General features: G+C 40.5%; 1 protein-coding gene across 1 annotated transcript in view; it reads left to right on the top strand.

The window, feature by feature from the left end:
- GABRA4 (gamma-aminobutyric acid type A receptor subunit alpha4) overlaps positions 1 to 17,802 on the top strand; it is an 81,976-nt gene that overhangs the window by 48,460 nt on the left and 15,714 nt on the right. Inside the window, exon 8 of the mRNA XM_089526960.1 lies at positions 12,483 to 12,742. Within this exon, the coding sequence (XP_089383086.1) occupies positions 12,483 to 12,742 (260 nt within the window). The remainder of the gene's footprint in view (positions 1 to 12,482; positions 12,743 to 17,802) is intronic.

Genomic DNA, 17,802 nt, shown 5'->3' with positions numbered 1-17,802 from the left:
AGGGTGTGAGTTCCCCAGGGTCACCCAGTGGGTTTCTGTGGCTGAGCAGGGATTCGAAGCCTAGTCTCCAGAGTCATAATCCAACACTCAAACTACCACAACACACTGGCTCTCTATTTATAGCAAGACGTCACTTAAAAAAGGGGAGTATTTCTTAGCCTGGTTTTGTGTTTTAAAAGTATAAATGCTACAAAAATGCTCTAGTTTCTATGGAAATTTTCCAGCCAGCAGCCTTTAGCTAAGTTTGGAAAATTCCATCAGCTACAGGCATGTAACTGAGTGTTTGCTTGTTTGTTGTTGCTGTTGCTGCTGCTGTGCTGCTGCATTTCCCCACTCCTGAGGAGCATCCTGCATCTCCCAGTGCTCCATGCTGGTTTAGTTAGGTTTGACTTGGGAAAAGCAAGACACAGTCTTACTCTTAAATTTCTCCATCTTCAGGCAGGCAGGCAGGAATTTTTCTTATCTCTTAATGTTTCCTAGAAAGAGTTCTTCCAGACACCTCTTATATATACAGTGAGTAGAGTGAGAGCTAGTGATTCCTATATCAGTGGGACAGTGAATACAGTCTGGAGTTTAGTATGAATTCTGAAGGAACTATCCTAGATGCTGAACTTATTGGGAGCTAAAGGCCTGGCATGTTCAATAACTGAGGCCCGTTACAGACAGGTATATAGTATGCGCAGAGAACGTACTAGGATTAGGAAGGGGCGTGACTTCTTCACGCCCCTAACCCTAGTACGTGCTCCACGCATACAAAATGGCGGCACCCTATACAGACGGGGGGCGCCATGTTGACGTCCCGTATGCATAGCATCCAGACATCGTGCTGCGGAAATGACGTGGCGAGTGCGCCATTGGCTCCTCGCTGCGTCATTTCTGCAGCGCAAGAAGAAGCACCATTTTGGTGCTTCTTCTTAGCAGTGGCGGGAAGCCTCGCAGTTTGGCCACTGGGGCTTCTAGCTGCCACTAATGATGGCGCAGGCAGACCGCCGCTTTCCGGCGGTCTGTAACGCGCCTCAGTTTGGGCTGAAACTTGAAGTAGATTCACCACCCATTGATATGGAAGCCACCAGCTGTTACAAAATGAATGCTCAAAAGTGTGGATGTCCAGCGTGGGCTAGTTTGGGTTAAAATAAATATTCATCACAGTCACTCCTTCCCCTGGTAAAAGTGTAGGATCCAGTGAGATTTTTTCTAGGACCCAACTTTGAACATGGCAATGAGAAGTAGGAATCCTGTTCTTGATTGCACACTCCATAATTGCTTTATTCACAGGTTGGACACCAGAGCTTGGAAAGATTGCCTTTTTGGACTACAGCTCCTAAAGTCTTCCAGTTAGCATAGTCTGTAGCATCCATGGTTCTGAGGACCCTGATAGGGTAGCATTTAACTTTTCTACTTGGTCATTCCCCTCCCTCCACACACTTTATATCTCTTCTTAGTGCTCCTCTGACTTGTGCAAAAGGATTTGCAGGATTCATTTGTAAGAGCACCACTGCTGGTATCTGTGCCCATACAGTTCTACAGTCTTGGATGGTACCTATTTGTCAGTGCCTATAACGTACCCCCACCAATGGCACTATTTTCCATGTCAGTGGGATTGTATGCTCCTGTGAAGCAAGCTGCTATGCTGATGGCAGCAGTGGTGTTGGTCAGGTCTCCTATGCTAGACAGACTTTTGCTGAGGAGCCAAACTAAATGTTCCAAACAGATACTGAGCAGTAGTGGAGGGTGATACTGGTGGAGAATCTCTTAGACATAATGGCAGTGGTACCACAGTATTGTGTAGAAGGAGGCTTGGAAAAACCCTTTTGAATGTCTTTTATCACAAAAACCCTGTGATGAGAAATAATGATGAGCATTCCAGTTTGGATAGCACTTAATGAGCTACTGGGTACAGCACAGGACAGCTATGAGTAGTGCTGTGGATAATGATGCATTAGGATACAAACCAAAAGGATGTTCAGTTGCTGATGTGCTCAAAGGTGAGAGGAAAGTTGAAAGCTGCACAACATATATCATAGAAACATGGAATGTGAGAAGCATGACCCATGAAAAGCTAAACATAGGCGGGTTATAGACCGCCATTTCGGACGTCCTCAGGACGTCCCATTTTTAAAAAGGGGCGTCTCTTCTAGATGTCCCTTTCCCTATCACGGACTCAGTCCGTGACAAATGGCAGCGGCTGTTCCACACGGCCGCCGCCATGTTTACGTCTTGGACACATAGCGTCCAGACGGGTCGCGGCGGTTATGATGTCGCGGGTGCGCCATGGGCGCCTCGCGACATCATAATGGCGCCGTAGGAAGAAGCAGGAACAAGCGACTCCCTTGCGGAGCAAAGAGCAGTGCCGGCAGACTGCCGCAAAGCGACGGTTTGTAACGCCTCATACAGTACTAAAACAAAAAATGGAAAATTGAAACATTGCAATACTTGGAGTGGGTGAGCTGAAGTGTACAGGAATGGGGCATTTCGGAGTCAGCTGATTACACTGTGTTTTACTCAGGAAATGAAAATCTAAGGGGAAAAAAGGGTAGCATTAATAGTGAGAAGAAATGTAACAAAAACAGTCAAAGAACATAATTCAAAGTCTGACCGAATAATATCAATAAGACTTCAGGGAAAGTCCATCGATATAATCATAATCCAAGTTTATGCTCCATGTACAGAGGCATTAGGAGAAGTAACTGAAAGATTCTATACTGCAGTCCAGGAAGAAATCGATCACACATCAAAACAGGACTTGTTGTTAATCCCAGGCTCCTAGACAACTGGAATGCAAAAGTGAGAAACAGCAAAATGAAAGATTGTATGAACATTTGTTTTAGGAATAAGAAATGAAGCAGGAGAGTGAATGATTGCATTTTGTCAAGTCAGCAGTTTGTTCATTGGAAATACAAAGAGGTGACTGCATACATGGACACCCCCAGATAGCCAATAACAAAGTGAAATAGACAACATAATTGGGGACAGAAGGAGAAGCTCCATTCTCTCTACAAAAATAAGACCAGAAGCAGATTTTGGCACAGACAATGAACTTCTAATATTAAAAATTAGAGTAAAGCAAAAGTACACTAAATCAACCATCATGCCAAAATACAGTCTGAATAACATCTACATAGGATTTAATTATAAGGTAAAAATAGATTTGTTCTATTAAATCTAGTCCCTTCATAGCTGCCCATAGCTGAACCTACAGTTTTAGAAAGTGAAGTAGAAGCTTCATTTAAAATGTTTGGAAAAAATAAATCATCAGGAACAGATGACATACCAATAGAGCTACTTCAAGATACAGAGACCATATCTACACTAGTTCTAAGTAAAATCTGCCAATAAATATGGAAAATAAAAGAATGACCTAGGGACTGGGGGATGCTTAATACAGTTGGACCTCTGGGTCCATGGGGGATCCATTCAGGACCTGTCCCCAGAAGATACCAAAATCTGCTCATGCTCAAGTCCTGTTTTTCTTAATGCCATGGCAGTGTGCTGCAATTAAAAATGGGGGCTTGCTTCCCATGGATGGTTAAATCCACAGATTGCAAATCTGCTGATACTGAGGCAGACTGTATATATTCCAATCCCCAAGAAAGGGGACACCAGGGATTGCAGTAACCGCAGGACCATTGCATTAATTTCCCATGTAAGCAAAGTGATACTCAAAGTGAGAAATGTCAAATGGCCAAGTTGGATTGGGGAAAGGAAGAGGCAGTAGAGATCATATTGCAAACATGCTGGATAATAGAGTGCTCTAAATAATTATGGAAGAAAATCCTCCTGTGCTTCATGGATTATAGCAAAGCCTTTGATTATATAGGTCATGAAGAACTATGGATTGATCTTTTAAAAATGGGTGTGCCACAACATTTGACTGTTTTGATGTGTAACCTGTACTCAGGACAAGAGGATACTGTCAGGACAGAATATGGAGCAATGGAATGGTTTCCAGTTGGCAAGTGGGTCAGGCAAGGTTATATTTTATCATCCTATCTGTTTACCTTGCTCACTGAATGTATCATAAGTAAAGCAGGGTTAAACTCAGAAGGAGGAGGTGTAAAAATTGGAGGGGCGAATATCAGTAATTTAGGATATGCAGGTAACACCGTCCTACAAGCAGAAAATAGCAAAGACTTGGAATGATCGCTGAAGGAAGTCAAGGCAGAAAATACAAAGGCAGATTTACAGTTGATAATGAAGAAAACAAAAATAATGACTGACCATAGGTTATTTTAATAACTTTAAAGTAAAAAGCGAAGAGCTTGGAACAGTTAAGATTTTCCATACCTTGTCTGAGTCATTGATCAGAATGCAAATTGCCATCAGGAAATTGGAAGAAGACTAGACCTTGAAAGAGCAGCTGTGAAGGAACTAGACAAGATTTTGAAGTGTCAAGAAATAGAGGTGTAAAGATATGTCATTGAATACTAAAGTTAGGATTGTCAATGCTATTATATTTTACATTTCTATGTATGGTTGTGAAAGCTGGGCAATTAAGATAAGAAAATCAACTCCTTTGAAATGTGGTGCTGGAGAAGTGTTCTATAGATATGTTGGGCTGCTAAAAAGACAAATAAATGGGCTCTAGAGCAAATCAAGCCTGATCTCTCCCTAGAGGCCAAAATTACTAAACTGATATTGTTGTACTTTGGCCATATCATTAGAAAACATGACTCACTAGAAAAGACAATAATGCTTGGTAAGGTAGAAGGCATTAGGAAAAGAGAAACATTGCATTATAGGTGGATAGACTCAATCAAAGAAATTGTGGCCCTCAGGCTTCAACACCTGAGCAGGGTTGTTGATGATAGGATGATTTGGAGGTCTTTCATTCCTGGGGTCACCATAAGTCAAAGTTGACTTAACGGGAGAAAACAACAACAAAACAATATACCACTTGATTCACTGGGATTGTGGAACAGCTGGTGTACATTCCCCATTATGCAGTGGAACACTGAACAAGTACATTGGTAGACAGGCTGTTCATTACACAGTATATGTATTCAGCAGAATGCTTGCAAAGCACAACTACCATGTGACTACAGGAGTATAGATTTATACTGTGCAAGCACAATATAGGGTATTAGCTTTTGTTTCAATTGAAGCCTTTCAAAATATATGCTTGCAGTCAAATTGATTTCTTTGTATGATAGTCTCTGTTCAACATATATCTAGCAGACTTCCAGCAGAAGGCTTTCAACAAATAAAACAATTGCCTTATAAAGTGGCCATTGATAATCCTGCCATTTCCCCTAAGCAGCCCACAGTGAATTGTTTCCTTTAATACAGATGCCACCAGCTCTTCTGTTTGGATTATGTGGGGAATAAGAAAAGTCACAGTTAAATCTATGGCATAACATATTAGCATTTGCATGCTGGTTAGACAATCTTATACTTTCTTTGAAAAGACTTGATTTTTTTAAACAAACTATGTTATAGGATAATACTCAAAATGAAATATCTAAGGAGCACTGCTCAACTGTGTATCTCTGTGTACACCCAGAGAGAGTCAGAGGGATTAATGGTAACATATTGTGATGTACTGGGAATTACTACATTAATCCGAAAGATTTATTTAAAATAAAATGTACAGAGTCCTGCAGGAGGGAGTTAAAAGGCAGGCCCAACTCCATCAGGCCTGAAGAAGAAGAGCCCTCCCTCCATGCCATCTGACATCATCCAGCCTGGGAGGGAGTGAAAAGGCAGGCCCAACTCCATCAAGGCTAGCCAGAGCAGGAAGAAGATCCTCCCTCCCATCTGCCATGGTCCAGGCCTCAGAGGGAGAGAAGAACCACTGGACTTGATCCTCTTCCCCAACACCATTCCCTTCTCCTTTTGTGTCATGTCTTTTTAAGCTTCTCTGAGCCTTTAGGGCTGAAAAGCAGGGTATAAATACAGTAAACAAACAAACAAACAAACAAAGCAATTGCCTTGCAGCAGGACACACTTCTTGGCTATGCTGCAGCATTATTTATATTGCTATAAGAAGCTGTCCTGTTTTGTTCTACTGATCCAGAAAATAATGTGGAACTTGTAGCCCAGGTATTATGGGACTCCCTAGATGTTGTTGGACTACAACTCCAAATATCCTTCACCATTGGCTTTGCTGTCTAGAGGGGGCTACATTTTCTCTCTAGCTCAGCACTTGCTTACCCTGGCTAGGAATGATTTCTCCAGGTCATTAAGCAGAGGCCTTTTGTATTCTCCTAACCTGGAATACTGTATTTTGACTTGAAACTAAATTAGGGATCCTTGGTAATGCAGTGTGTATGTATTCTACTACTAAGCTATGATGACCACCACCCGAGTCTCATGTAAAAATACTAAGGCCCAGTATCAGCCAATGAATCTGATTGGTGATGGATTCAGGATAGATAAAAGGAAGCGCTAGTTCATATAGTAAATAGTTAGGTTCTGTTGTTCTCTGCCACAAGATACAGTGATGATTGCTGGTCTGGAAGTTTTAATAGGAGTTTAGGCAAATTCAAAAAACTCAAGGCTCTTGTGAGTTATGTGTTACTTTCAGTTGTGGTAAGCACAGGTTTTGGTAAATACGGATGAAAAGTACCATCCCAACTGCAGATACTGCTTTAGTATCATGGAAAGTGATGATCAAATTAGAGCTTGAACACTCCTTTCTTTTTCCCTTCCACAAGTGGAAACCTTAATCCATTTCCTAGATTTCTACCCATATCAAACTCATTCTTCTACATTCACTGGGGTTCATAGAATCATAGAATCATAGAATCGTAGAGTTGGAAGAGACCACTAGGGCCATCCAGTCCAACCCCCTGTCATGCAGGAAATCCAAATCAAAGCATCCCTGACAGATGGCCATCCAGCCTCTGTTTAAAGACCTCCAAGGAAGGAGACTCTATCACCCTCCGAGGGAGTGCATTCCACTGTCGAACAGCCCTTACTGTCAAGAAGTTCCTCCTAATGTTCAGGTGGAATCTCTTTTCCTGTAGCTTGCATCCATTGTTCCGGGTCCTGTTTTCTGGAGCAGCAGAAAACAAGCTTGCTCCCTCTTCAACATGACATCCTTTCAAATATTTAAACAGGGCTATCATATCGCCTCTTAACCTTCTTTTCTCCAGGCTAAACATCCCCAGCTCCCTAAGTCGTTCCTCATAGGGCATGGTTTCCAGACCCTTCACCATTTTTGTCGCCCTCCTTTGGACACGCTCCAGTTTCTCAATGTCCTTTTTGAATTGTGGTGCCCAGAACTGGACACAATATTCTAGGTGGGGCCTGACCAGAGCAGAATACAGTGGCACTATTACTTCTCTTGATCTAGACATTATACTTCTATTGATGCAGCCTAAAATAGCATTGGCCTTTTTAGCTGCCGCATCACACTGTTCACTCATGTTCAACTTGTAGTCTACTTGGACTCCTAGATCCCTTTCACACGTAGTTTCATTCAGCCAGGTGTCACCCAACCTATATCTGTGCATTTTATTTTTCCGCCCTAAGTGCAATACCTTACATTTCTCCGTGTTGAATTTCATTTTGTTAGCTTTGGCCCAGCTTTCTAGTCTATTCAGGTCATTTTGAATCTTGATCCTGTCCTCTGGGGTATTAGCTATTCCCCCTAATTTGGTGTCATCTGCAAATTTGATAAGTATGCTCCCAATTCTGTCATCCAGGTCATTGATAAAGATGTTGAATAGCACTGGGCCCAGGACAGAGCCCTGTGGGACCCCACTGGTCACTTCTCTCCAGGATGAAAAGGAGCCATTGTTGAGCACCCTTTGGGTTCGGCCGGTCAACCAATTACAGATCCATGCAACAGTTCCTTTGTCTAGCCCACATTTTACAAGCTTGTTTGCAAGAATGTCATGGGGAACCTTGTCAAAGACCTTACTGAAATCAAGATATACTATATCCACAGCATTCCCTTCATCTACCAAGCTGGTAATTTTATCAAAGAAAGAGATTAGGTTTGTCTGGCATGACTTGTTTCTCTGAAACCCATGTTGACTTTTTGTGATTATGGCATTGCCTTCTAGATGTTCACAGACTCTCTGTTTAATGATCTGCTCCAGAATCTTTCCTAGTACTGATGTCAGACTAACTGGACGATAATTGTTGGGATCCTCTTTTTCCCCCTTTTTGAAGATGGGGACAACGTTTGCCCTCCGCCAGTCTGCTGGGATCTCTCCTGTTTTGCAGGAGTTTTCAAATATGATTGCCAATGGCTCCGATATTACATTTGCCAGTTCTTTTAATACCCTTGGATGGAGTTCATCTGGTCCCGGAGACTTAAATTCATTTAGATTAATAAGGTGTTCCTGTACTATCTCTTTACTTATTCTGTGCTGAAATTCCCCTATTCTGTCCTCTGCTCCATTATCCTCAGGTCGAGCACCCTTTGCCTTTTCTGAGAACACAGAGGCAAAGAAGGTGTTGAGTAATTCTGCCTTTTCTCTGTCTTCTGTTAGCATTTTGCCATCTTCTCCACGCAGTGGCCCTACCGTTTCCTTCTTCTTCCTTTTGCTGCGGACATATCCAAAAAAGCCCTTTTTATTGTTCTTAACCTCTCTAGCAAGCCTGAGTTCATTCTGCGCTTTAGCTTTTCTGACTTTACCCCTACACATGCCTGCTATTTCTTTGAATTCCTTTTTTGTGATTTCCCCCTTTTTCCATTTCTTATACATGTTCCGTTTCAAACTCAGCTCAGCTGAAAGTTCCTTAGTCCCCTTAGGTTGGGGCACAGCACCCCTGTGAATGTGGAAAAAACCCACAAATAACAAAACCACTATGTTTTTACATGAGAGAGCACCTCTCTAGGAACCTCTAGGTCCTCCAGTGCAACTCTGTGGTCAACATCTGCCAGACATTGACCATAAAATTGCACTGAAGAAGGTATAAATGCCTAGTGGAGTGTTCTCTCTAGGAATCTCTAGGTACCTCAGTGCAACTTTTGGTTAAAGTTGATCATAGAGTTGTGCTGGAGGACCTAGATATTCTTAGAGAGGACATATTAATAAAACCCTTGAATAATCAAATTAGCAAAAGTCAAAGCTGCAAATGTGGGGGGGGGGAGGGACAAGTGTAATTTTTCAAAGTATTTGAATATGGAAAACCATGGTTTATGCAATCACAGTTCACAAAATCTGAACATAATTACCATACAAACAAAAATTAGGCTGAAATGGGGATGGATAGAAAGTTGTCCTCACTCTGCTAGTAGATCTCAAGTAGATCTCTAAGTGATCTGCAATAAATCAACAAGTTGAACTCCCTTCCAGGACGGATGATGTCAGATGGCATGGAGGGAGGGCTCTTCTTCAATGGTTGAAGCAATAGTTTCTTCTCTGGAGTAGCAGTAGAGTTTTTCTCTTCTTCCTACTATATTAAATTTGGTGAGATTTCATCTCTTTTCCCAAACCATCAACAGTTAGGACAGGATTTTGTTTGTTGTGTATTTATTTATTAAAATCATTATTATTTGTTTTTAAACTACAAACTGCATTTTTTTTGAGTAAATCTTTATTGTTTAGGAAGGCAGCTTTAGAATAAATAGTCTGACCTACACTTTTGCTCTTCTGCTAATGAATGCTGAACTCTAACAACTTGCACACTTTTGTTTCCTTTAAAAGGGCTAACACCCTGGAAACTAAAATTGCACCCCACACATTTGAAATGGCTTCTTCTGGACTAGCCCAGAAAAGGAAACCATCCACATGTAAAAGAGACAGAAAGACATGGCAGAAGGAATATGCAAGACCATGCAATGCTTCACATTCCTAAGCCATGGTTTCACAACAGATCTAGCACAATGCTATTCAAAGCATTCTGGACCATGAGCCACTGGCTGTTGGTGCCTGCCTAGTTTTCAGGAAAGAAAGAAATAATGATAGGCAATAAACAGAAATCTGTTACTGGTCTCTGGCACGTGGGGTGGGTGGGATTGCCAGTCTCTCTTCAGATAGTTTCAGATGCACTGGTCTAGCATATGCTCACCTCCGTTATGTACCCATCCACATTTTTGATCCCTGTTCCATTATTCTCCTCTCTTTTCCACATTGGAAGACAGATTGCAGTATATGGTTCAAGCCAATAGTGTGACAAATTATTTTGAATCCTATTTGATGCCTGGATGTACATTTACATCAGATCTAAGCAAAACATTTTGTGCATTGCTTTTCCTTACTGGGTTGTATGTGTATTTGCACATGTGAATGTGTGCATATTTCCATGTGTGTGTGTGCATGCACACAGAACTGCAGAACACTGAGAGCTTTTTTCCCCCTGAGGTGGTCATACTCAGTACTAATTCGAGCTGCAATATTAGTCCAAGAGCTGTAAGTTGCTTATTCTGTACCATTTGAGCTATATTACAGAACTGTTAGGAGACTACTGCATTGCTGCATTCTGTCTTTTCAACAGCTTTATTAAAATGTATAGACTCAAATTATTTTAAAGCAATGTTGAGTTCATTCTTCCTTATTATCACCTGGTGGCAGAGAAACAGCTGTAAACAAAATTCTAGTTTCAGCAGAACTGTTTGAATTTGCAGTTGCAAAACTCTCAACAAAGATGTTATGTGGTGCTGTAATTTTTGCTTTCATGTCTTTTAAATCCCTCTTTCCCTTGGGAAAAGAACTTTAAGTGGTCCTTCAGTCAGTAGACCACAGTTAAATGAAAATCAACAACAAAATGCAATAGTGTTCACAATCCAGTGCTGTATTCAACACTCTTGAATCAATGTAATGGCTGTAACAGAATAGAAAATTTGAAATAGATACCAGGATTATTGTTTAGAGCTGAGTTGGGCAAGCTCTGGGTCTCCAGATTATTTGGACTTCAGTTCCTATAAACCTTTAGCATTGACCATGCTGGATGATTCTAATGGAGGTTGAAGTATAAATATCTAAAAGGACAGAGTTTTTATTCTTGTGTACCTTCAAGTGGCTTCTGATTTATGGTGACCCTATCACAGAGTACAATTCTGCTTAGTGGTTTTTGTATAATGATTCTTCATTAATAATTCCCAAGGTAATGCATGGTACTTTGCATACCCAAATTAAAAATATTGATTACTTTAATTTTTAAAAAAGTAGCTATAGTTTCATTCATTTTAAACCACCAAGTTAAATTATTATGCTTTTTACCATATTAGGGTCATTTACACTGTAATATATGTCAGCTTAGATATTAGTGCCACTGAGCTATTCCCTGGTAGATGTGTATAGAACAATATGATGTATATAGTAAACAATATCTTTCACCAGTATTTGCCAGAATTTCCATGTCAGTGGCTCTTGAATCACTATGGTGTTGAATTATTTCATCATCTAAGCCGTTTCAGCACCTTGGATGGCTCCTTTATAATTAGCCAGAGAAGATTGACCTTACCACTCTCATGAGAGCACCAGAAATCACTTTCTTGTATTTTTAATGTTTCACCTCCTGCATTTCAGCTGTTGTCTAACAAGCCCTAATGTTTTATAATGAAATCTTAAAGAAAGAAAGAAATTGCAGTGAGGAAATGCTTCAAGGCAGTATGTGGAACACGAACAGGCAAATTTTATATGAGACTTTTTGTGCCCTCTGTGGGTCAGCGATATCCAATGGTGTGGTAGATTTTGAAGTAGAGGACCTCATCAAAACCACCCACACATAGCCACAATCACACCCTAATGTGCAATAAAAATATAGGCAGCTGTTTCAAGGCATATCAGCAATTCAGTTCTAGCAGTTTTTCAGTTCCACATTGAGCAGGACTTTTATAGAAGCTAATGGTAATTGCAGATTCAAGACCATGACATCCCCAAATGGTTTGTATTACTACTGGAATTGCTAAGAAAACCCCATCTCCTCTCTGCTGTGAGGATTGCGTAAGGAAGAAGGAAGCCTAAGGGGGTGGCAGGTGACATCCTTGCCCTTGCTAAACACTTTGACCCCAGGAATATTGGCTGGAATTCTGTTGATGACATATGCTGCCATAATCTAGTTTTATGCCAGCATGTGAAATTTTGGGGACATAGTGAAAGGATGCATTCAGGTCCTCCTCACACAAGTGCCTCCTTCACCATGTAAAACAGCTTGCAGTGCCAAAGTGTACCCACCACAGTCACTGGAATATAAATCTAGGGGAAGGTGGTGGTGGGGTTTCCGAACAGCCACTAGCTGCAGAGAACAGCCATCAACCTCCTAGATCTCTAGTGAGGACAAAGCATATTTGCTGGAGATCTTGGTGGGCAATATCTGCTCTTTTCTTCTGCTGCAGAATTGCAGCTAAACACTGGCTGGATGCTTCCCAGCTACTAAATGTCTGTTGGGACATACTTTGGTGCTTGAAAACTGCCTTCCATGAGGAATAGAAGGGTGCCCTCACAGAACTGTGCTGGCAGAGTATTAGGCCCCTTGAAGCCTATAAGAACGCTGGTTATAATTTCCAAAGCAGAGTTAAATGAAACCTGATCTGATTCTGAATTGCACACATGTAGCAACCATTTATTTCTTCTGTTTTCAAGGAATAACCACCGTTTTGACCATGACAACACTCAGCATCAGTGCGAGGCATTCCTTACCCAAAGTCTCCTATGCCACTGCCATGGACTGGTTCATCGCCGTGTGCTTTGCCTTCGTATTCTCTGCGCTTATTGAATTTGCTGCTGTCAACTATTTTACTAACATTCAAACGGAAAAAGCAAAAAAGAAGGCTGTGAAATTGGTCCCTGATCTTCCAGCATCTCCCAAGGAGAAGGAAAATTGTGCAGAGGAAGCAACCACGGTATTGATTTAATAACTATTTAGAAGGTTAATAACATGTCTGATGGGTGTGTATTGGAAAAAAACATCACACGGATAGGACAGAGTTGAGTTGGATGTCCAGGTTTCAGCCCAGGCCTGTTTCCTTTTCCACTTCCAACTAAAGTGGACCCATTGAATCAATGGGGTTTTCTTAATTACTTACCATTAGACGACTGATTAAATGAATCTGGTTTATTCAGGACTGACTCAGAAATTAAGGCCCTGATTTCCTTTCTCCGATTACTTATTCCATGTTATTTCACCTGGTATCTAGCTTCCTTTGGGATTCTCCTAACAACGCTGGGTCAAACTGGGGGCCAGTGTAATCCAATGTCATTTTTTCACAACTGCCCTACCTGATCACAATAGAAAAGTCAAAAGTTGTATGTGAAGATATCACCTTTGGCTACATCCACACTGGAGAAATAACCCAGTTTGGCAGTGCTTTAACTGTCCTGGTTCAAGGCTATGGAATTCTGAGAGTTGGAGTTTGTTGTGGGCCCAGAGTGGAGCAGATCTCCGCTCTGGGCCCCACAACAAACTTCAACTCCCAGAATTCCATAGCCTTGAGCCAGGGCAGTTAAAGTGGTGCCAAACTGGATTATTTTTCCAGTGTGGATGCAGCCTTTGTCTGCCACCTGCACTATGCCTTAGCTAAGCTGTCTTTTTATCTTTTCCATTCAGTCTTAGCTGCTATAGCTGCTCCCTGTGTCCATGTCAGCAGGGGGAAGGTATTGTATATGAAGCCTCACCAGTCATTTTCACTCCTTGGTCAGATCTCTTTGCTCCTTTTCCTAGGATTGCTGTTTTCTAGACAAACAAATAGGTCTCGCTTTGTGTATGAGAATTAGTATATTATTTTTATTAAAAATATTTATATATTAAAAGACCTTTAAAAGTAAAATTCTTTCCAGTAGATTTACAAAATAAATTGTGTGTGTGTGTGTGTGTGTATACATACCTGTGAATATTATTTTAATACTGTTGTTTCAGTTAATCATATTTATATGTACCTGGATGTGTGTGAATAATAATATAATATAATATAATATAATATAATATAATATAATATAATATAATATAATATAATGTAAAGACTCTTTGTGGCTTCCCAAAGAGGGAAGGAAATCACACTACCTGTCTGAAGGCCCTTTCACATTAAACAGTTCTGGTGCCTTGATTTTACCTTAGCTGCTAGGTAACAGCCTATGGAATTCTGGGATTTAGAGAAGGACATTGAGAACTCTCAGCCAGAGAGCTCTAGTATTTTGTTGTTGTGTGCCTCCAAGTCATTTTTTACTTGTGGCGACCCTAAGGCTAACCTATCATAGGGTTTTCTTGGCAAGTTTCTTCAGAGGGGGTTTGCCATTGCCATCCCCTGAGGCTGAGAGAGTGTGACTTGTCCAAGGTCACCCAATGGGTTTTTATGCTCGAGTGGGGAATTAATCCCTAATCTCCAGAGTTGTAGTCCAACACTGAAACCATTATACCATGCTAGCTCTCTCTAGTGCCTCACCAGACTACAAAGCCTGGGATTCCACAGGACGCAACCAGGGCTGTTACAGTGGAATCATAATTCTATATGTGTGTGGTGTGAAAGGGTCCTTAGACAAGACTGGGGAATGAGCAGCCCTCCAGATCCCTGTGTGTTTCGTGTCACCTGTACAAATGTTGCTGGAGAACACTTCTCATCAGATTTTTATTTAGAAACAGTAGAAGAGAAAAATTGGGCCTTTGTGATACTATTGCTTCCTATACCTTCAGAAATGGCTTGTGATAGGAAATACATTTGTTTTTTCCCCCACGTTTCATTTTAAATGAGCCTTAAAGGCATGGATTTTTTCAGCCAGCTTCTAATTGATTGTGGTATACATTCTATATGTTAAATTTTATGGCTGCAGTCTGGCTGATGCATTACAGTACAGGTTGCATAGGGATGCAAAAAGAAGGCAGATAGAATTTGCCAACTATGAGCAAATTGCTTTGATATCTTCCTTCCTTCCTGGCTGGCTAATCTATGGGCTGTTTCCTTTTGCCACCACCACTGTACTTATGTTTGCATGCCATGCCAACAGGTTTCCGGCCCTGTGTTTTTAACTGTCATCAGTATTTTTTATTATTGATTTGGACTGGAATGGTAACTTAAAAGTGTTCATGTTTTTAAATATAGTCACACATGCAGTTTGCTAAAAGGGTATACTTACTCTCAAAACTAGAACAGTGCAGAAAAGGCAACATGGAGATTAACTTTAATTCTGTGAAGAATTCTGAATTTCTGGGAGCTTGGTTCTTGGTGGTGATTATGCCTCTGACAATCATTCTTCAAGTACAATAGATATATACTAGGGATGTAAATTCATCCTTGAGGATACTCAAGAATTCTCCTATGTGTTTTTCTTGAGAATAAGAAAGTACAATTATTTTCTCCTCACCTATGCAATGGTAAGGTATTTTTGTGACTATTTCAGGAGAGTTTTTATATTTGTGAGAAGCATTTTTTTTTTGCAGACTGTGTAGCTTGAATAGCAATAACTGCTACCTTCTTGAGTGGACTTTTAAAAATGAGATGCATCAGATGTACTGTTTGTGCCATTTCTCTCAATCAGCCAATCCTTTTGTGCTCTCTCACCTTCTCTCTTTTCATTTTGCTCTGGTTCTCCAAGGGGAAAAATAATTATTTTGTGCAGAGACAGTTCGTACAAAGTGTGGGAACCTCAAGTGATCCCCCCTCCCCAAATCTCATTCTTGTGCTGCAGTTGAGAAATTTCATAAGATTTAGCAGTCTCCTGACAGGCTCTCTTAATATGCCAAATAAGGAATTTACCAATATTTCTTCAAATCCCTACTTTACAGCCAACTTTACAGCCAAGGTGAGCAAGTTGTATCCCTCAAAATGTTGTTGGAGTACAACTCCCATTATTTTTCTCCATTTGGCATGCTGGCTGGGGCCAGTTGTAATTCCAGTTCAACAGCATATTTAGAGCCACAGGTTTTATGTTTTGAGCAAGAGTATTCAAAGCTAGATACAGGTTTATCATATTGAACATTTCAAAGTGATGAACAGGGTATGTTAAAAACATACTGAAAAATCTTTTGAAACAATTCTTCAGGCCACTTCACTGTAACACATTGAATCCAATCAACACTAAGTGTATTGGAGACTGTAGGCAGAGGTGGAGTGATTAAAACCAATAGGGAATACACCAGGTTTTTTTTTTTTTTTGTCTCATTTGTCAACAGGAAAATATCTTGCTTTAAATTGTTATTGGAAAAAGAAGTCCTAATGGGAAGACATTCTATAAAATGACATCTGTGTTCATTCAGACTGATGTTGAGATTAACCTACATCATCAGTGTGCAATTACACCATCAGAGTAATTGAATCTGCACTGCGAAAATAATGTAGTTTGACACCACTTTAACTACCTTGGCTCCATGCTGTGGAATCCTGGGATATCTCACAAATTTACAGATCCCAGAATTCCATAGCATTGAGCCAAGGTGGGTAAAGCAGTGTCAAAGTGCATTAATTCTACAACGTAGATACAATTTTAGTCTTCATAGCTGGTCATTGGACAATTAACCATTGCTTTGTGTTATTTTGCAGTGTATTGTTCTTCTTCATTTTAATCAGATGGCTTATATATATGATAGTGCCCAGAGATCTGAGGAATGAATGTGATTACAGGCATGGTTGTTTTGATGTTTGCAAACAGAATGTTAATTGAGCCAAATTAAAACATGTATGGTATACATAAATAAAGATTTTCCTTGAAGGTGGACAGACATCATACTCTCTTAGTGCCATTCTAGGAACAATGACACAAAAGGTAAACCAGTCTCCTTTTTGTCACCAGCCTGTAGAATGTTGTTTCTGTCACATAATGGAAGCCTTTAAAAATCCACCTAATTTATTAGCCTGTATTAACATTTTTATTGGCCTATACATATGGACATCAATAACCTGTTACACATTAACAGTGATGGGAATTAAATGCAGCTTGGACTTTGCCCCTGTGGTTGTGAGGGTTGAATGATGGGGTGGATGAACAATGAGTGCACTTACTGTATTTTGTAATAAAGACGTATGCAAACTTTGCCTGTGATGAGAACATCTGTTCACGCTTCACACATTAAGCAATAGCCATGTGTAAGGATGGACATGGATTTTATTTCAATTATTTATTTAAATATGCAAATTTATCAATATTTGCATACTTCCTGGTCTTTTAGATGGAAACAACTTTTTTAAAAAAAACGGACATGTGTGAGAAACACAAAATTAAAGATTCTTTAATACAGACCTAAGCCTGAATTCTAAAAGTGTGCTTTTGTAATCCTATGTATTTAGCCTTATTGATACAGAATTAAGATTGTCATTGCTTTCTTTCTTTCTTTCTTGACATGTTCTACACTTTTAATGCCTGTAGGATAGGCAGGTTTAGCATGAACCTCCCCATGCTGGGGATCATTGTATCTACTGAACACAGTTCAGAGTGCAGAGGTGGGATAAGAGAGCCAGCATGGCATAGTGGTTTGACTGTTGATCTCAGGAGACCAGGGTTCAAATCCCTGTTGGCTGTGGAAACCCTCTCAGCCTAAGAGGAAGTCAGTGACCAATCCCTACATAATTCTTGCCAAGAAAACGCCTTGATAGGATTGCCTTAGGGTCAACTTTATCTGGAAATGGCCAGAAGACACACAACAAGAACAAGAGATGGGATAGGGATTTAAATGTTTCCTTATTTAATTCTTCATGCTCTTCTGCTGCAAATGCTTACATATTCATAATTAAACAGTTCCTTGCCCTCAGGTTTACAATCTTAAAAAGACATGACACAAAAGAAGCAGGGAATAGCAGTGAGAAAATGCATCAAGTTGAGCAGATACAGCCCGTTTTTCTTTCCTTCCAAGTCCAGGGCTGTGGCAGTTGGAATGGAGGGAAGGCCTTTCATCTGCCTCTGGGATAGGCATAGTGGAGCTGTGACTGTCTCTTCTCTCCCTCTGAGGCCAGGATGATGGCTTATTGCATTTTTGCAT

This window comes from Sceloporus occidentalis, unplaced genomic scaffold (assembly GCF_023333645.1).
Source record: "Sceloporus occidentalis isolate IW3139 unplaced genomic scaffold, rSceOcc1.0.p SCAF_5, whole genome shotgun sequence".
Classification (NCBI taxonomy): domain Eukaryota; kingdom Metazoa; phylum Chordata; class Lepidosauria; order Squamata; family Phrynosomatidae; genus Sceloporus; species Sceloporus occidentalis.
Note: the sequence above shows the minus strand (reverse complement) of the source record. Positions and strands in the feature narration are given on the sequence as shown.